The sequence below is a fragment of the Lithobates pipiens genome, unplaced genomic scaffold, assembly GCF_037356315.1.
Source record: "Lithobates pipiens isolate NorthernLeopardFrog02 unplaced genomic scaffold, aLitPip1_a1.2 Scaffold_8, whole genome shotgun sequence".
Lineage (NCBI taxonomy): Eukaryota > Metazoa > Chordata > Amphibia > Anura > Ranidae > Lithobates > Lithobates pipiens.
Window position 1 is genome coordinate 26,396,484 of NW_027507903.1, and position 20,669 is coordinate 26,417,152.

The 20,669-nt window shown below is 43.8% G+C and overlaps 1 protein-coding gene across 4 annotated transcripts in view; it reads left to right on the forward strand.

Moving 5' to 3' along the window:
* Positions 1–20,669, forward strand: part of CHD2 (chromodomain helicase DNA binding protein 2) — a 120,301-nt gene that overhangs the window by 71,986 nt on the left and 27,646 nt on the right. For all 4 annotated transcript variants that reach the window (XM_077473075.1, XM_077473076.1, XM_077473077.1 and 1 more), the window contains 7 exons: positions 4,363–4,455; positions 4,607–4,777; positions 8,085–8,260; positions 8,409–8,450; positions 8,716–8,855; positions 11,292–11,430; positions 14,653–14,803. In XM_077473075.1, the coding sequence (XP_077329201.1) occupies positions 4,363–4,455; positions 4,607–4,777; positions 8,085–8,260; positions 8,409–8,450; positions 8,716–8,855; positions 11,292–11,430; positions 14,653–14,803 (912 nt within the window). The remainder of the gene's footprint in view (positions 1–4,362; positions 4,456–4,606; positions 4,778–8,084; positions 8,261–8,408; positions 8,451–8,715; positions 8,856–11,291; positions 11,431–14,652; positions 14,804–20,669) is intronic.

The following is a 20,669-nucleotide window of genomic DNA, read 5'->3' on the forward strand; positions in this document are numbered from 1 at the left end:
CAGCGTATTGGTCTTCTAAAGCAGTAGTCAACCACTGTTTTTTTTTTTTTGCAAGGCAAGGTTATAATCTGCTAGTATGCATTGCATCCTAGCACACTATAGGAAACATGCCTTAAAATAAAGCCCTCTAGTGGCACGCTGTGTCCACTGACATCTTCCATCTTCACCCAGTCTTCCTTCCCAGTTGAGGACTCCGGTCCTTTTATTGGAGAGGCTGCAGTGATGTCACTTCCACGCATGTGCGCGTGATCTGCTGTATCCCGACACAGGGCTCTGAAGGAACAACTTTCCTTCACCGTGAAGGCAGCGGTGTTTTGGAATTGAAGAAATATGATGGTATTGAGATGATTAAGGTGCACTTATGCCCCATACACACGGTCGGACATTCCGACCACAAAATCAATTTTTTCCGACGGATTTCGGCTTAAATTTGTCTTGCATTCACACAGTCGCACAAAGTTGTCGGAAAATTTGATCGTTCGGAACGAGGTCACGTTATACAAGTACAAGCCAATAGCTTTCGACTCCAAATTTTTTCTGAGCATGCGTGCCACTTTGTGCGTCGGAATTCTCTACACACGATCGGAAAAAGTCCGATCGGATTTTGTTGTCGGAAAATTTTAGATCCAGCTCTCGAACTTTTTCCTTCAGAAGTTCCAAAGTCCGATAGAGCCCACACACGATCGGATTTTCCGACAAAATAATCCTATCGCACTTTTTCTGCCGGAATTTCTGACCGTGTGTATGCGGCATAAGACTTCAAAAGTTGCCCACTGAAGCCAAGTAGTAGCAGTACCCCAATGATTGGTTGTTCATAGCATTTTATTACTCCCCTCTCCTCCCATCCTTGGTGGTCAGTGGCACTTTAATCCCTCCAGCATGAATCTGCTGTTGTCGATCCCTTCCTTCCTTTCTGCTCTCCTCCATTGTAAGAGGAAGAGGAGGGTTCAATGTTTGGAAACATAGGCAGTGTTTACACTTATGGTCACTGTGATTGGTTCACAGCGATTACAAGGTACTAAGCCACTTTGGCTGTGTAATGACAGTTCAGTCACAAGCATTTAATGGCTGAACTGCCGACTGTTCATATTTTCTGGAGTGCCATTTATATACCCCACTCCAGAGTCCACCTACCTGGCTTTTTTATTTATTTATTTTACAGTGGTGGTAATAAAGGAGGTTAAGCACTTTTTTTATTTTTTTATAAGTTGAATTATGGTTTCCGCATATGGGACGAACTTGATTTGGTTTTGGTCATTGCCACAATTTAGGGTCATTTAGACTGACATTAGGAGCAACGCTCTAATTTCATAGTTTTGCATATGCTTTTATTTAGTCCAGAAGGCCTCAGACTTAGTTGAAGTAAAGAGAAGATCCCCATTTATAAATATATATCATTATACGGCCCCTTTCACACTAGTGGACCGATCAGGTCAGCTTTTCAGTTTTTCAGATGGACCTGATGGGACCCTCCAGTCTCTCCTATGCGGCGGCGGCTGTAAACGGACATGTCTGTTCACATGGCCGACATCCGATCTGATCCTATGCACTAAAAACAGGCGTATGGGGATCTGTTCTCCATCCATCTGGTGGATCATATCGGATGGTAGCGAGGTGTAAGCGGACAGGTGATCCATTCACATTCGACCACCCATAGAGGAGAGCAGGCTGTGTCTCTGTCTGCTCTGCAAAAGTGGAGCAGACATGGACCAGCCATCCACCTGCTCAGCAGGGATCAGCGGACAAATTCTCCACTGAGCAGGCGGACTCCAATGGAGCCTACCCCATGTGGAAGAGACCTAATACGGCCAAAATACAGCCATAGCATGATACTTCTGAATCCCGGTTGCATATTATAGAGACTTTAGCTTCTGTACGACTTGAAGCTGATTTGTACACCTCCATTCTCTCTTCCCCAGATATCCTGACCCAAGAAGTTTAGTGCCCGAGGGTAACTGGTGGTAGCATTCAAAAGTTGTTCTTTGTGAAGCACCTTGCTTCCTGGCCCAGTTTGTACAGAAGGTCCTAACTTCTATAGAAGTCAGGATTACATTTAAAATAAAAAAGTGTGGATTCCTTATGTAATGTCATAGATTCTCCCATCCATGCAATAGTCAATTAAAAATATTATCTTGTTCAGGTGGTTCCAAAGCAATTGCCAAAAATTTAAAAGAAATGGTCACAATTGTGGGAGAATTTGAAAATTCAGTCAACAATTTATTATGTATTTGTAGGCTTTCTATTAAAACATTTACAGTGACATGAAAAAGTTTTCATATCCCTTGAAATTTTCCACATTTTGTCATGTTACAACCAAAAACGTAAATGTATTTTATTTGATGGACCAACCCAAAGTGACACATAATTGTGAAGTGGAAGGAAAATGATAAATGGTTTTCAACATTTTTTACAAACGTGAAAAATGTGACGTGCATTTGTATACTTTTCTAGAACTGCCTTTCGCTGTAATTACAGCTGCAAGTCTTTTTTTGGGGATGTCTCTACCAGCTTTGCACGTCTAGAGGGACATTTTTGCCCATTCTTCTCTGCAAAATAACTCAAGCTCTGTCAGATTGGATGGAGAGCGTCTGTGAACAGCAATTTTCAAGTCTTGCCACAGATTCTCAATAGGATTTAGGTCTGGACCTTGACTGGGCCATTCTAACACATGAATATGCTTTGCTCTAAACCATTCCATTGTAGCTCTGGCTGTATGTTTAGGGTCGTTGTCCTGCTGGGAGGTGAACCTCCGCCCCAGTGTCAAGTCTTTTACAGACTCTAACAGGTTTTCTTCTAAGATTGCCCTGTATTTGGCTCCATCCATCTTCCCATCAACTCTGACCAGCTTCCCTGTCCCTGCTGAAGAAACACATTCCCACAACATGATGCTGCCACCACGTGTTTCACGGTGGGGATGGTGTGTTCAGGGTGATGTGTAGTGTTAGTTTTCCCCCCACACAGTGTTTTGCTTTTAGGCCAAAAAGTTACATTTTGGTCTCATCTGACCAGAGCACCTTCTTCTACATGTTTGCTGTGTCCCCCACATGGCTTTTCTCAAACTGCAAACGGGAATTCTTATGTCTTTCTTTTAACAATGACTTTCTTCTTGCCACTCTTCCATAAAGGTCAGGTTTGTGGAGTGCAAGACTAATAGTTGTCTTGTGGACAGATTTTCCCACCTGAGCTGTGGATCTCTGCAGCTCCTCCAGAGTTACCATGGGCCTCTCGGCTGTTTCTGTGATGAATGCTCTCCTTGCCCAGCTTGTCAGTTTAGTTGGACGGCCATGTCTTTGCAGGTTTGCAGTTGTGCCATACTCTTTCCATTTTCAGATGATGGATTGAACAGTGCTCCGTGAGATGTTCAAAGCTTTAAACATCTCCACAACTTTATCTCTGACCTGTCTGGTGTGTTCCTTGGTGCTGTTTGTTCATTTAAAGTTCTCTAACAAACCTCAAAGGGCTTCACAGAACAGCTGTATTTATACTGAAATTAAAGTACACATGTGGACTCTATTTACTAATTAGGTGACTTCTGAAGGCAATTGGTTCTACTAGATTTTAGTTAGGGGTATCAGAGTAACGGGGGCTGAAAAGAAATGCACGCCACACTTTTCAGATATTTATTTGTTAAAGAATTTGAAAACCATGAATCATTTTTTTTCCACTACACAATTATGTGCCACTTTGTGTTGGTCTAGCACATAAAATCCCAATAAAATACATTTACCTTTTTGGTTGTAACATGACAAAATGTAGAAAATTTCAGGGGGTGTGAATAATTTTTCAAGACGCTGTATATATTTCTCCCCCTATTTAGCCTCTCTTTCTCTGTCCTATTCTGATTCTTGAGCTAGAAGATATTGGTGAGAAATTGAGAATGTTTGTGAAAGTTCTCATTTGTCCAGGTCATGGCATATCTGCTAGTAGTTGGTCACATTCAACTGAACTTGTTCTGTATTGTTGAAGAACGTTTGTAGTTTATCCAACCCACTTCTTTTGTTCTAATAAGTGATCGGAACATACCCCAATATTTATATCCATACAGGTAGCACAGACACTTTAATCCAATCCCTATAGGATGTGTCAAGGCAGATGTTGATTGTAAAAGAAATGAACGGGAGGTTTGGAAGTTGAGGAACCACTCTGTTTTAGACTAGAACATGGTGGTTCCACAACTTTTGCATTTATCGCATACCCTGCCTCCTGTCTTGACTATTTGTCACTAAGTGGTATACACAATGGACCCACTGGTCGAAATTCCTATTTCTTTTCTAGAATTTCCTAAAAAAAAAAAAAAAATAGTTGAACTCTACAACATATTTTTGAATTTTCTTTTATTAATTCTACTTTCTTTACTAATAGGAAATGGACATTGATGAGATTTTACGGCTGGCAGAAACTAGAGAGAACGAGCCAAGCTCCAGTGCCACCGATGAGTTGCTGTCTCAGTTTAAGGTATGCCATTGGTACTTTTTTTTTACATTTGTCTTGATGCATAAAAATGGAATGACCTAGAAAGGCACAGGAACTTGCAGGCTCATTACCAAAGGCTTTTAAAACCATTCATTCTTATGTTTAAAAAGGTTTATTGTTGCTGCTTTTTCAGGTGGCTAATTTTTCAACTATGGAAGATGAGCCTCAACTGGAAAACCAAGGCCAGGTAGATTGGGACAATATTATTCCTGAGGACCAAAGGAAGAAGATCGAGGAAGAGGAGCGTCAGAAAGAACTTGAAGAGATCTACATGCTTCCCAGGATTCGAAGCTTGAACAAGAAGGTAGGAGTTGACAGTATTTAAAAACTTCACTCAAACGTATACATGCAAGGTAGCAGCCTGTAAACCATTAAAAATTTATAAAGCACTGTTCCTTTGTGAAGGAGGCATATTGTAATTCAGCTGTAGCTTAAAACATTTAAAATACAAATTACACTCATAATGACCTTATCTGACTCCCTAGTGATGCTGGTTCTGCTTGACAAAATCAGGACCTATGCAAAATTGAAGTATCAGAGGTGCTCAGCCCATGGCACGCAGAGCCCACTGATGTGGTCCACGACCTCAAACCAGGGAAGCGCATTCCCTTGCTCTGGGATGGCGGGTAAGCAAGTCCAGATCACGATCAATGGGTTGCCCACCCACCATCCCAGAACATCAAAGTGCATGGAACCGGCAGAGGAGGAAGCAGACGGCGGCGGACGGAGCCGCCTAAGCATATGCTTCCTGTCCCAGGTGGAGTGATACCAAGTGCACTTCGCCTGGAACCTTTGTAGCAGCCTGGAGAGCGATGCCAGCAGAAGCTGGAAGAGAAAAAGGTCAGTGTATCAAACATCACATACACTGCACTTTCGCAACAGGCATATTAGCCGTTATAAAAAAAGGGTTATTGGGCTGCTTGCACACTGATCCACAGGTAGAGTGCAGTGCACCTGCGGGTTAGCTGGATTGAGCAATAGACTTCTATTATATCCTGCGGGTTTGGTACGCTTTCAGGAGTTTTGGTGCACTTTCAAAAATGCACCACACTGCAAGATGTAATAGAGGTCTATGGCTCAGTGCAGCTTACCCACAGGAAAGCCGCATGTGCACTGCGCTGCACCTGTGGTGCTGGTAAACCACGGCGCATCGGTGTAAAAGCAGGGGCCCACCACAGTAAGGGCTCATTTACAATAGCGGTCTGAGGGTGGTAAAGCCTCATGGTTCATCGTGGCCCGCAACCGGTTACCTAATCGCTTAAGGACCTTTCGTTCGTCAAAAGGTTTAGTACCCCTGGTGTATATAATAATCACATCAGAATTTATCTACCTTTTTTCAGTTGGGGCCCACTGTATATATGCAAATCTTAAGGCACCACAGACTAAAGTGTAAAAGCAAAAAAAACAAGTCTATTTTACTCGTCCAATAAGAAACCTGAGCCTGGGACAATGCACTCAACGGCCTTGGTAAAATTAACTTCACATCAGAAGCCCTCCTTCAAATCAGAGGCCCTCCATGATGCCAGAGTCCCCTCTTCATGCAAGAACCCTCGCCTTTATATCAGAGGCCCCTCCATACATCTCAGCACATTAGTCGCCCAATACATTAAAGACCCCCTATACATGAGGCCCCAATCATATCAGGGTGTCTCCATCACATCAGAGTCCCCTCAAAACCACAGATTCCCCCCCATCACAGAGCCCACTCAATCACATAGTCCCCCAATCAGTTAGTCCCCTCTTCATATTAGAGCTCACCTAGCAGCAAGGCAGGGCAGGTCTGGGGGAGGCACACTTCCACACTGTTCTGAATGCTGGGGGAGATAACCCTGCATGCCACCTGCCCTAGATCAGTGTCATGTGTTGGCACCGTGTGGGTGGGCTGGCCCCTAATGCCTTAGCAATGAATGACATGGTGTGGCCTGCCCTAGAGCATAATGCTGATCTAGAGCAAACTGTATCCTGTGCTCATGGCACCAAGGGAAACCCGAACAGCACCCCAGTTGAACACTGGTCTAAAAAGATTTCTTTAGTATAGCGAATAAAATAAGTATTGAACGTGTCACAATTTCTTAGGTAAATACGTATAATACGTATAAAATATAATATATTTTTAAAGGTGCTGTTGACATGAACTTTTCACCACATGTTGGTAACAACCCATGCAGTTCATAGGCAGTGCAAATTTAATATCAGCTGGCTCAGTCTCAACTGATGGCCTATAAAAAGGTATTTTGTTATCAAATTCACACAAGCAACATCTCATGGGTAAAAGCTAAAGCTGGCCATACATGGCCGAATTTTGAAAGAATTTTCTTTTGAAAATCGGACAATTTGTGCGTTTTTATAATCCGATGGCGCCACCATTGTTTTCGAAATTCGACCAACCACACCTTCTATTTCACCTCCTGTTGCTACAGAAAAGAATTTCCATGGCTGCGAATCTTATTTTCTTTCCGGGAAATTTCTTTTCTTGCGCATTTCTTTTTCAGTTACATTTCTCGCACGATTCTCCCATCATTTAGAAAAATCGCTCATTGTTCGAAAAATTTCCAACATGTCCGATTACTCAAATTCGGTGGCCGCACAAAAATCGCCTGTTGCTGCAGCCCACTAATGGTGTGAAATACGAATGAAAATTCTTCAGTAAGATTTTCGAAATAATTCTTTTGAAATTTGACCCAGGTATTGGCCTGCCTTAGAGCTCAAGACCTTTGCAACTTTATTCTTTCAAAACATACTGAAGACTTTGGTTACAGAAGGATTTTCTAAACTTCTGAATGTTCCAGTGAGCACTCTTGGGGCCATAATCCCTTAGTGGATTGCTTATTTTACCCGCTGTTTGTCAATAATGTCCAGGGGGGGGAGAGATCGGGGACAGTAAAAAATAAGCAGAATAAACTTCATCTTTAAAAATCTTTGCAATACTCAAAAAAAGCATGCTTTTACAGGCTGATGGACAATGATGGGAATAGATTATGAAAGACAGACTGGCAGAGGCTGATGGGATGCAATGCCTGGGTAAAAAAATGCGTTGTTCAGGATGGACAAATGCCACAGCCACCCAAGTAGTCTGCACCTACTTTCAGGCTGGCAGTCGTATTAAAGTGAGAGGTTGTGGCTTACAGTAATGATGGAAGCCAGGTCAGACTATATGCAGAATGTGCTGTTTGTACAAAACCAATGTACAGAATGTGTAAATAATGTGCACTTAAAGTATATCTAAAGGCAAAGTTTTGGATAGAGTGGAGAGGAATTGGAACATGTCTGTGCCCCCGTTAAGGAGATTCTCCCTCTCCATTTGTCCTCTTTACTATAATTGAAAGTAAAAGAAAACCCCAAATTTTGGGTTGTCCCCAGAAAAGTAATAGAGGGGGACATCTTCCAATTAGGATGCTAGTTCTGTTGACATGAGGGTCCCCAAGGAATTCCCTTAATTTGCAGAAATTTCTTCTCACTTCCTGTTTGGCTATGGAACAGGAAGTGAAGGGAAATCTTCCCCAATGGGACATAAAAAAAAAAAAAGTTTTTCCCCAATAGTTCTACTTTAAATCACTAGCAAAACACGGTATAGATCCTTAAAACAAACTCATGCTGACTTCATCTGGCAGGCACAAGCAAACGACAGCGAGTCTGACCTGGAATCAAAGCAGAAGGCTCAGAGGTCCTCTGGGTCGGACAGTGAAACTGATGACTCTGACGATGATAGAAAACCCAAGCGCAGAGGACGTCCCCGTAGTGTTCGCAAAGACACAGTGGAGGGATTTACAGATGCAGAGATACGAAGGTATAGAAGGCCACTTAATAGTTGTAATGTACTACTGATTGGCATGTGTGTATACGTAACACTACATGATGTAAATCCTGCTGTACTCTGAAGCCTACATAGTGCTTACATAGGGGATCAGTTTTTTTAATATTTCTGTTTATTCTAGGTTCATCAAAGCCTACAAGAAGTTTCCGACTCCACTTGAAAGGTATGTTGTATTTAGTATCCTCTGTCTATGCTTGTACAGGATTACTTATCTCAAAATATAGTGGGATTGATTTACTAAAACTGGAGAGTAGAAAATCTGGTGCAGCTGTTCCTGGGAAGCCAAAAAGCTTCTAACTTCAGTTTGTTCAATTAAGCTTTGACGCTAAAACCTGGAAGCTGATTGGTTTCTGTGCAGAGATGGATTTTGCACGCTCCAGTTTTAGTAAATCAACCCCAATGACTTCTTTCTACTTTTATGGTCTCAGGTTGGAATGCATCGCACATGATGCAGAGCTTGTGGAAAAGTCGTTGGCAGATCTGAAGAGACTGGGAGATTTGCTGCACTCTAGCTGCACATCGGCAATGCAAGAGTTTGAGGAACAGTTGAAGGAAAATCCCACTGATGGTAATTTTTTGCCATTTCATACAACGAAGATATTCGAAGACGTAATTGTAGTAATTTGATCATTTGTACTTTGATTTAGAAAAAAAAACATTGTTAACCCCTTCATGCGGCCTCGGCTTGAAGGGGCTGTACCCGAGTAATGTGCACACATCACCCTTGTACTGTTTTTTTAGAGCCAGTGGTCGGCTTTCTCGTGATAACAACCGATGCGGGTAAGCAGTCACTCGGGCTGTTATCCCAAGCAGCAGGAGGGGACTCCCCTCAACCCCCCTTCCGCGACTCACCCGGGCTCTCCTGTCACACTTGGAGGCCCGAGCGATCAGCCGGCATGACCGCTGGCTGGCCAGAGACCCGAACAAAGCCGGAAGCGGCTTCAATCGGGTCTCGGATCTAGTAGCCCGGAAGCGATGTGACGACATCATTTACAGAAGATTAAAAGGCGCCAAAGTTAAAAAAATGACAACATTCAAAACTGTCAAACTTTGAATGCTTTTAATCACTTCAGCCCCGGGATGAATTTACCCCCTTCCTGACCAGAGCACTTTTTGCAATACGGCTGTCACTTTAACTGACAATTGCGCGGTTGTGCAACGTTGCACCCAAACAAAATTGACTTCCTTTTTTTCACACAAATAGAGCTTTCTTTTGGTGGTATTTGATCACCTCTGCAGTTTTTATTTTTTGCACTATAAACAAAAAAAATAGTGACAATTTTGAAAAAAAAAAAAAACATTTTTTATTTTTTGCTATAATAAATATCCCCCAAAAAATATAAAAAAACTAATTTCTTTCTGAGTTTAGGCCGATATGTATTCTTCTACATATTTTTGGTAAAAAATAACACAATGAGCATATATTGATTAGTTGGCACAAAAGTTATAGCATCTACAAAATAGGGGATAGTTTATGCCATTTTTTTTTTTTTTTACTAGTAATGGCAGCGATCTGCGATTTTTTTTATCATGACTGCGACATTGCGGCAGACACATCAGACACTTTTGACACTATTTTTGGACCAGTGACATTTATACAGCGATCAGTGCTATAAAAATGCACTTGTATCTGTGTGAATGACACTGGCAGGGAAGGGGTTAAACACTAGGGGGCGATCAAGGGGTTAAGTGTGTCCTAGGGGGGGCTCACTACAACATGACAGAGATCACTGCTCCCGATGACGTGGAGCAGTAGATCCCTGTCATATTGCTAGGCAGAACATGGATATGCCTTGTTTTACATTTTAACGTTCTGCCGCTCCATGTAACGGTCACGGGCCCCCGGCGGACATAGAGTCCGCAGGACCCGCGGCCACACTCACGGAGCCGCGCGTGCCCACTAAGCCACATCTTAAAGGTGACGTATAGGTATGCCCATTTGCCCAGCTGTGCCATTGTGCTGACGTACATCGTCGTGCGCTGGTCAGCAAGCAGTTAAGTGCAAAGGAGGGATTTGGGGTCTTGTAGACCGCAGATCCCACCATTAAGAGTACCTGTCACTGCCCGTTACTGTCACAAGGGATGTTTACATTCCTTGTGACAGCAATAAAAGGGATCAGAATTTTTTATTTTTTTTTAAAGGTATAATAAAAAATTTTTTTTTTTAAGTGCCCCCTCCCTCCGTGCTCGCACGCAAAAGCAAACGCATACGTAAGTCGCGCCCACATATGTAAACGGTGTTCAAACCACACATGTGAGGGATCGATGAGATCGTTTGAGTGAGAGTAATAATTCTAGATCTCCTCTGTAACTCTAAACTGGTAACCTGCAGAAATTATTAAAGCATCGCCAATGGAGATTTTTTAAGTACCGTCGTTTATCGCCACACGTGTCCACAATTTTAAAGCATGACATGTTTGTTATCTATTTACTTGGGGTAACATCATCTTTCACATTATACAAAAAATTGGGCTAACTTTACTGTTTTATTTATTTTTTTAAAATACTTATGAAAGTGTAGTTCTTCCCCCAAAAAATTGCATGTGAAAGACCGCTGCGCAAATACAGTGTGACATAAAATATTGCAACAATCACCGTTTTATTCTCTAGGGTCTCTGCTAAAAAAATCTATATATATATATATATATATATATATATATATATATATATATATATATATATATATATATATATATATATATATATATATATATATAAATGTTTGGGGAGTTTAAGTAATTTTCTAGCAAAAAATTTGGATTTAACTAAAGTGTCAGAAAAAGGCTTAGGTGTGAAGGGGTTAAAAAAATAGTTAGAGTACGTTCTAATAAAGCATGGTGGGGTATCCTACTTTCCGAAAATGGTAACCCAGTCTGAGCTCCTGAGATGTGGTAACCTTACATCACTTATGGGGTGCGATATCTGACCATCTTCTAGGCGTATAACCAGAAGTTTAGTCATTCCTTCTGAAAAAATAAACAAAGGTGTGTTTATTTTATCCCAGGGAAAGGTCCGGGCAAAAGAAGAGGTCCAACTATAAAAATTTCTGGTGTCCAAGTAAATGTGAAAGCCATTATTCAGCATGAAGAAGACTTTGAGATTCTCAGCAAAGCCATTCCTAAAGATGCAGAGGAAAAGAAAAAGTAAGTCTGTTGACTGTATCTTTGTATTTTTCCTCATTACTTTTGATCCAAAATAATTATGTTATGTTTTATGACCAATTACAGTTCTGTTATTACACCATTTTTGTAAATCTCCCCATTTTGTCCTTCTAAATGACAAGGGTCCTATAAGTGAGGGGTTCCACACTTAATAATATTTGGTCTTAACCACTTTGCGCCCGCGCTATAGCCAAAAGACAGCTACAGCACGGACACTAACTGCCCGGGGGGGGGGCGTCCCTGGACGTCCTCCTGTTTACTTCCCCTCTGCACGCCGCCGCGGGTATGCATAGGGGAAGTTCTGTGTTGGCCGTGTCCCTTGGACACAGCCAATCACAGATTGTGCTAAATGGCCAATCACAGCGGGCATTTAGCACTCGATCGGCGTGTCTACTGAGAAGTGATCTCATATGTAAACATATGAGATCATCTCTCATCACCGGCTCTCCCTCCTCACACAGAGACAGCGTGTGAGGAGGGAGAGCTTCTGTGCTGCAGCGTCACTGAACAAGTTAACACTCACACAGTGAAACACACACACACTGAAACACACACACACATGCCCACCTGTCCCCAGTGCCACCTATCAGTGCCACCTGTCCCCAGTGCCACCTGTCAATGTCATGTGCCATCAGTGCCACGTATCAGTGCCATCTGTCATCACTGTCAGATGTCATCAGTACCACTTATTAGTGCCATCTGTCATCAGTGCCACATCGGTGTCACGTGTCATCAGTGCCACATATTAGTGCCATCTGACATCGGTGTCATTAGTGCCACATTTTAGTTCCATCTGACATCAGTGTCACGTGCCATCTGCCATCAGTGCCACGCGTCATTGTCCTGGTGCTCCAGGGCCTTCAAAAGTGATAAGTAATCAGCAAGTTAGATGTGTAATTTATGCTCCTAGAATAAGTGACGGCGCTCCCTGCATGTTGGGCCTCTCTAAGTGGCCAGGCTGTGAAAAAGTCCCACACATGTGGTATCGTAATACTCAGGAGGAGTAGCAGAATTTATTTTGAGGTGTCATTTGTGGTATACACATGCCATGTGAGAGAAATAACCTATTACAATGACGATTTTGTGGGGAAAAAAAAATCTTAATTTTGCAAAGAATTGTGGGAAAAAATTACAACACCAAAAAAGCTCACCATTCCTCTTACTAAATACCTTGGAATGTCTACTTTCCAAAAAGGGGTCATTTGGGGGTTATTTGTACTTTCCTGGCTTATTCGGGTCGCAAGAAGCGAGATAGGCCACCAGTACATCAGATGTGATCGATTTTTTTATGATTTGCACCACAGCTTGTAGACTAACTTTCACAAAGACCAAATAATATCCACTAATTTGGGTTATTTTTACCAAAGATATGTAGCAGTATAAATTGTGGCCAAAATTCATGAAAAAAAAAATAATTTGCAAAATTTTATCACAGAAACAAAGAAAAATGCGTTTTTTTTTTTGATCAAATACCACCAAATGAAAGCGCTATTTGTATGAAAAAAAGGACAAAAAATTCATTTGGGTACAGTGTTACATAACTGAGTAATTGTCATTCAAAGTGTGATAGCACCAAAAGCTGAAAATTGGTCTGGGCAGGAGGGGGGTTTAAGTGCCCAGTAGGCAAGTGGTTAATGTAATGTATTTTGTAACATGCTAATCTAGTAGTAAAGTAGCACAGTTTAAGTTGAAGGGAAGATGCCTGGGTTCTTCCAGTGATAAAAGTTGTATGTATTGTGGACATGTCATATTTGAAGCTACTTCTAGCCCCGGGTTCCTCCATATTGTCTGTTCTCATAGCAGTATAAGCAGGTTAGGCTGTGAAGCTTAAAGTGATATTAACCACATCAATACCGGGCACCTTCGCCCCCTTCCTTCCCAGACCAATTTTCAGCTTTCAGCGCTCTCACACTTTCAATAAGAATTGTGCGGTCATGCTATACTGTACCCAAATGAAATTTATATAATTTTGTTCGCACAAATAGAGCTTTCTTTTAGTGGTATTTATTCACGACTTTTTTTTTTTCTTTTTTGTGATGTAAGCGAAAAAAGAGCAAAAAAAAGAGCGGAAATTTGGAAAAAAAACTATATTTTCTTTATTCTATTTTAAAAGAAATCCAATAAAATCTAATTTTGTGATGAATTTAAACCAAAATGTATTCTGCTACATTTTGTTAAAAAAAAAAAAAAAAAATCCCGTTAAGTGTATAATAGTTGGTTTGTGTGATCACGGACAGATGTACGCAGATGATCATGTACAGATGTGTGCAGGTGATCACGGACATATGTGTGCAGATAATCTTTGGGACGTGTGATTTTACTGTTCTATATGTGGGGACATGTGTTTTGGGGACATGTGTGTTTTTACTGTGTGGTGACACTAGGTTGGTGATCATAAAAAACAGCTCATACTCTCTGATCACCAGCCGACTGCAGTGATCCGCTCTCCTTTCCTCTCCTCAGCGACAACTTCCATGTGAGGAGAGAAGAGCCGATTGCCTAGCAACCGCTGGTTTGTTTACATCACATGATGGCCATGCTTGGACACGGCCGTCATGTGATCAGGAGGGCCAATCACAGAGCTCTCGTGCCGATCCAAGATGCGCCCTGTCCAGGTGACACAAGCCCATCGGGATCACGCCGCTGTGCAGGAACGCACACCCGCGATCCCGCTCCTTCTGAGGGACGTTCCTGAACGTCCACTCAGAAGGAGAGAGCCCCACCCGGCCGTACATATGCAGTGGCCGGGTAGGAAGTGGTTATAGGCAAGGTTTAAAAAATAAAATAAAAATAACGTCATATTTGCCTCCTCTGTTGCAGTGGTTTTGCACAGATCAGCCCCAATCCTCCTCTCGGGTCCCTGGCTGGTGATCCAAGTGCCCCCAGAGCAAACCGCTTGCTATGGGGGGGGGGGGGGGGGGCCAAAAGCAGGCTCGCTCCCAAGCCTCTGCTTTGTGGGTCCATTTACTGGCTGTGTTTGACAGCAGCGGGAGCCAATGGTTAAAAAAAAAAAAAAACCTTGAGCCTTTAGAACCACTTTAATATTAAATGGGGTGTTGCTTAGTCCTGGAGGTTGGTTCAGAAGAACACACTTCATCACCCTTCTAAAAAAAAAAAAAAACCCCTAGAGCCTTTATATCGTCTTTGCAACATGTGTTTTGCCTCGCACAGGTGTAACTTTATTTATTCTTCTCCCTTTCCCAGGTTCAGATTGTCCAGTCGGGTCAAAGCTGCTCATTTTGATGTTGATTGGACTGTAGAAGAAGATTCTCGATTACTCCTGGGAATTGTCGAACACGGTTATGGAAACTGGGAGCTCATCAAAAGCGACCCAGAGTTACAGTTGGCTGATAAGGTGCTTGCTGTACCCCACTTTTTGTTTATTTTAGCCTCTTGTCACTATAATAAAATATGTTCCCTATCTAAAAAGCTAACGGGGATCATTTTACAAAAATTGGAGAGTGCAAAATCTGGTGCAGCTCTGCATAGAAACCAATCGGCTTCCAGGTTCTGTGGTGATTGTATTGGTGCACTTGTGAACGAGACAATTGAGTACTGTCCATGATCGGTTTTATTGTCAAAGCTTACTTGAACCAGCTGAAGTTAGAAGCTGATTGACTCCCATGCACAGCTGCACCGGATTTTGCACTCTCCAGTTCTAGTAAATCAACCCCAGTGAATGCAAAATATCCATTGACACATGTATATTTATTTGCTTTGCCCCCTGAAGATTGATCCATGGAGGTGAGGCACTCCTCACCGCCCGTTTTTAACCCCTGCGCCATTGCATTGCATGCTGTTGCAGAGAATTTTGCGGTGGGTACAACCCTTTTTGCTACAGAAAAAAATGTGAAGATGAACTAATACTTTACACCCTTGTAACTACCACCCCTCTCCCCCACCTCCAGTACCTGCTGTACTTACTACTGGGGTTGTTGAGTTCGAGATGGGGATTTGCAAATCCCAATCTTCTACTTCTTATGCAGCGTTTCTGAGCTGGACCAGATCAAGTCACTGTGACCACGCTGACCAATCGGAATCAATCTGGTCCATCTTGGAAGTGCTGCAGAGTAGGAATTTTAATTACCCGGGCCACTGGAGCATCTGCGGGTGTGCTGACCGCTCGGCAAACCCCAGAGGTATGAACAATGGGGACCGGAGGGGGGATGTGAGATGTACAGTGTTAGTGCAACATACGTGCTCACTTAGGTGGATTCGGCATTGTTACATTGTTATTCTTACAGCCCCCGCTGGCTGTAAGACTGAAAACTGATCACTGAGTTCTTGGTCTTCAGTGAGTGGTCACTCTCAGTCATCGGCTCTCTGCCCGGCCCCTCCAGCACTCACTGGAGCTCCGGGCTCTGCAGAGGGCGGGGGTGGAAGTGACTGGCTCAGTTTCTCGGTGGCTAGCTAAGAGGCTAAACCAGCTGCCCTTCAGGCTTCTGAGCGGATCCTGACTTTAAAGTCGGGATCTTTCCTGGGCTTTAGCATGCTGTCAGCTGAAAATGGGTCACAGGAGTGCAGAGCATATTGCACTCCATAGGAGAAATATAGCCAACATAGCTTTGACGGGAGGACGGTAGTTGAAGCCCGGTAAGCCCCTAGCAGACCCTGCAGCCTACCAGGCAATGACCGATTGTGCCCTGGTGGGGAGGGAAAAGCCAGCTCAGGCCTTGGTGATGAGCTATTGCCTAACACATTCCCCTCCTGTCCATGCAGGGATGAAGCCCGCGGCTGCCTGAATGGGAAAAAGCCCTAGGGCCTTCCCCGCGAGCAAGTGGTCATTCTGACAGGACCCGAAGGCAGAACAGGGAGAGCTGACAGAGAGGGTTTCTCTCCCTACCCCTGGCCACCCGCCCCCATGGAGTGCAGAGCTTCTCTGACAGCCCCCAGTTCTCAGATAAGGCATCCCATGCCTGTGGGAGAGTCCCCGCCCCCACCATGTTGAGGGCATGTGGCCTGGTATGGTTCCTGGCCTGCTAGGCTGCATTCCTGGATAAGGGTCTGGTATGGCTTTTGGGGAGACATTTTTTATTTATTTATTTATTTTTTAAATCCATACCAGACTATAAGGGCCTGGCATGGATTGGGGGCGGGATCCATGCTGTTTCCCCCCCCCCCCCCACCCACTATTACGGGCATTCTTTTGTTTACATTTCAGCTGATAAAGGGGTTTTAAAGGTTTGTGTTTTTTCACCTTGATGCATCCAATGCAAAGGTGAAAAAATGCCTGTCAGTGACCGGCCCCCCAGCCCCCCCGTCTTACTTACCTCACCCCTCGAACTTGTCCCACAGGGACATGCCATCTCTCTGGGGTTTTTCGGCTGTTGATTGGATAGATTGATGGCAGCACAGCCATTGGCTCCCACAGCTGTCAATCAAATGAAGCAGGGGGTGGGGCTGAGTCATGCATTCAGTGTCTATGGACGCCGAATGCTGGACTCGGGAGCGCACCTGCAAGGTAAGCCCCCCAGGGGAGCGCTTCTCCCAGGGGGTTATCTGAAGCAGGGGGGAGCCAAGAGAGCCGCCGAGGGACCCCAGAAGAGGACGATTTGGGCGACTCTCTGCAAAACCAGCTGCACAAAGCAGGTAAGTATGACATGTTTGTTATTTAAAAAAAAAAAATTATTAACTTTAGTGTCACTTTAACAACCAACTATTCTTTAACCACCTTCAGACCGGACCATTTTGCTGGTAAATGACCAGAGGTCTTTTTACAATTTGGCACTGCGCTGCTTTAACTGGTAATTGCGCGGTCATGCAATGTTGTACCCAAACAAAATTTGCGTCCTTTTCTTCCCACAAATAGAGCTTTCTTTTGATGGTATTTGATTGCCTCTGCGATTTTTATTTTTTGCGATATAAACGTAAAAAGACCGCAAATTTTGAAAAGAAATGATATTTTCTACTTTTTGTTATTAGAAAAATCCAATAAACTCAATTTTAGTCATACATTTAGGCCAAAATGTATTCAGCCACATGTCTTTGGTAAAAAAAAAAGTCAATAATTGTATATTTATTGGTTTGCGCAAAAGTTGTCACATCTACAAACTAAGGTACGTTTTCTGGAATTTACGCAGCTTTTAGTTTACGACTGCCTATCTCATTTCTTGAGGTGCTAAAATGGCAGGGCAGTACAAAACCCCCCAAATGACCCCATTTTGGAAAGTAGACACCCTAAGGAAATTGATAAGAGGCATGTTGAGCCCATTGAATATTTTATTTTTTTGCCTCAAGCGATTGAATAATGACAAAAAAAAAATTTTTTTTTTTTTTTTTACACAAAGTTGTCACTAAATGATATATTGCTCACACATGCTATGGGCATATGTGAAATGACACCCCAAAATAAATTCTGCTGCTTCTTCTGAGTACGGGGATACCACATATGTGGGACTTTTTGGGAGCCTAGCCGCGTACGGGGCCCCGAAAACCAAGCACCGCCTTCAGGCTTTCTAAGGGCGTAAATTTTTGATTTCACTTCTCACTACCTATTACAGTTTTGAAGGCCATAAAATGCCAAGATGGCACAAAACCCCCACAAATGACCCCATTTTAGAAAGTAGACACCCCAAGCTATTTGCTGAGAGGCATTTTGAGTCCATGGAATATTTTATATTTTGCCACAAGTTGCGGGAAAATTACAAACTTTAATTTTTTTTTATTTTTTTTTCACAAAGTTGTCACTAAATGATATATTGCTCACACATGCTATGGGCATATGTGAAATGACACCCCAAAATAAATTCTGCTGCTTCTCCTGAGTACGGGGATACCACATATGTGGGACTTTTTGGGAGCCTAGCCGCGTACGGGGCCCCGAAAACCAAGCACCGCTTTCAGGCTTTCTAAGGGCGTTACAGTTTTGAAGGCCATAAAATGCCAAGATGGCACAAACCCCCCCCAAATGACCCCATTTTGGAAAGTAGACACCCCTAAATTTAGGGGTACACTAGTGAGACTAGGTAATAAATGGCGGGTGCCCTGAAACTATAAAAAAATAACTAACCAACCAGTGTCACCTGTAACAGTTATATGGTGATCACTGGTGAAAGGGTTAACTAGGGGGCAATCAGGGGGCTTTATGCGGTAGTATATGGGGGTCCCTGGCGCTATAAAAAGCTGCGGCGAACCTAAATACCTACCTGCCTAACTAGCGTCACCTGTGACACTAATACAGTGATCAGAAAAACGATCGCTTATTAGGCTGGGTTCACACTGGAGCGATGCGGGAACGCCACGAATCCGCGGCGGGTTCCCGCATCACATGCCTCCCGGCGGCAGTTCACACTGCCCTATGCGAACTGCTGGGAGTGTCAGTGAAATGTTAATGACACCCCCAGATCAGTTTGCATATCGCAGTGCGATCTGCAAACTCGGATCGCATGGTGTGAACACCCATGCAATCCGATTCTGCTGCGGACCAAAAAAAGGGTCCCGTGCGAGTTTGCGGCGGGTGCGACACGAATTCAGCCATACTATCTGTATGGCTGAACTCGAATCGCAGAGATCGGATGTGATTTGCACTGCAGTGGGGTGCGAATCACATCCGTTCTCATAAACCGCTGCAATGTGAACCCAGCCTTAGTGACACTGGCGACGGGGGGTGATCACGGGGTTAAACCTTTATTGGGGGGGTTAGGGGGGTACCTTAGAACTAAAGGGGGCTAACCCTAACTGCCCTAACAGTTATTACAGTCACAAATGACACCCGCCAGGTGATCAGGGGGTTAAACCTTTATTAGGTAATAAATGGCGGGTGCCCTGAAACTATAAAAAAATAACTAACCAACCAGCGTCACCTGTAACAGTTATATGGTGATCACTGGTGAAAGGGTTAACTAGGGGGCAATCAGGGGGCTTTATGCGGTAGTATATGGGGGTCCCTGGCGCTATAAAAAGCTGCGGCGAACCTAAATACCTACCTGCCTAACTAGCGTCACCTGTGACACTAATACAGTGATCAGAAAAACGATCGCTTATTAGGCTGGGTTCACACTGGAGCGATGCGGGAACGCCATGAATCCGCGGCGGGTTCCCGCATCGCATGCCTCCCGGCGGCAGTTCACACTGCCCTATGCGAACTGCTGTGAGTGTCAGTGAAATGTTAATGACACCCCCAGATCAGTTCGCATATCGCAGTGCGATCTGCAAACTCGGATCGCATGGTGTGAACATCCATTCTGCTGCGGGCCAAAAAAAGGGTCCCGTGCAAATTTGCGGTGGGTGCGACACAAATTCAGCCATACTATCTGTATGGCTGAACTCGAATCGCACAGAGATCGGCTGTGATTTGCACTGCAGTGCGGTGCGAATCACATTCGTTCTCATAAACCGCTGCAATGTGAACCCAGTCTTAGTGACACTGGCGACGGGGGGTGATCACGGGGTTAAACCTTTATTGGGGGGGTTAGGGGGGCACATTAGAACTAAAGGGGGCTAACCCTAACTGCCCTAACAGTTATTACAGTCACAAATGACACCAATGCAAAAAAAAAAAAAAGCAATTGGTGTCACTGTGACTGGGGGGGCAGGGGTAATTGGGGGGTGATCGGGGGGTAAAGGGGGGGTGTGAGTGTGCCTGGCATGTTCTACTGTATGTGGGGTGTGTTGGTGCAACTCACCGAACCTCTCTCCTCGGTGCTGGAACGAAAAATACCGACACGGAGGAGAGAATACATCACTTCCTCTCCTGTGTTTACATTACAGGAGAGGAAATGATGTCACCGGACATTTTCATTCGCCGGGAGCGATCACGAGGGGGTGGCCATGAATGAATGGCCGTCCCCCTCGTCCGGGATCGCTCCCGAACGAATACCGACCGCCGCAGGCACCGGGTAGGGCCCCCCCCGACCCGCGGGCAGGCAAGGACGTACATGTAAGCCCTTATGCCTGCCCGTGCCATTCTGCCGACGTACATCGGCGTGCGGCGGTCGGCAAGTGGTTAAACAGAATTCGAATCAGTCAATCGTGTTTTCACTGAATCTGAATTGTTCCAGAAGAATTAATAAACAAAAAGGAATTCTGAAACAAATCAACTAAACAAAATCAGTGACATTACGAATCTATCCGAAACCCAACAAATTTTTCCATTCTGCACATATCTAAAGCAGAAATACCCGTTGGGGCGCACATACAACTGATTGTAGTGTAAACTTTTCCATACTCAATAATCTTTTATGTATCATATGTCAAGGGTTGATCAATGGGTCCTCTCTATT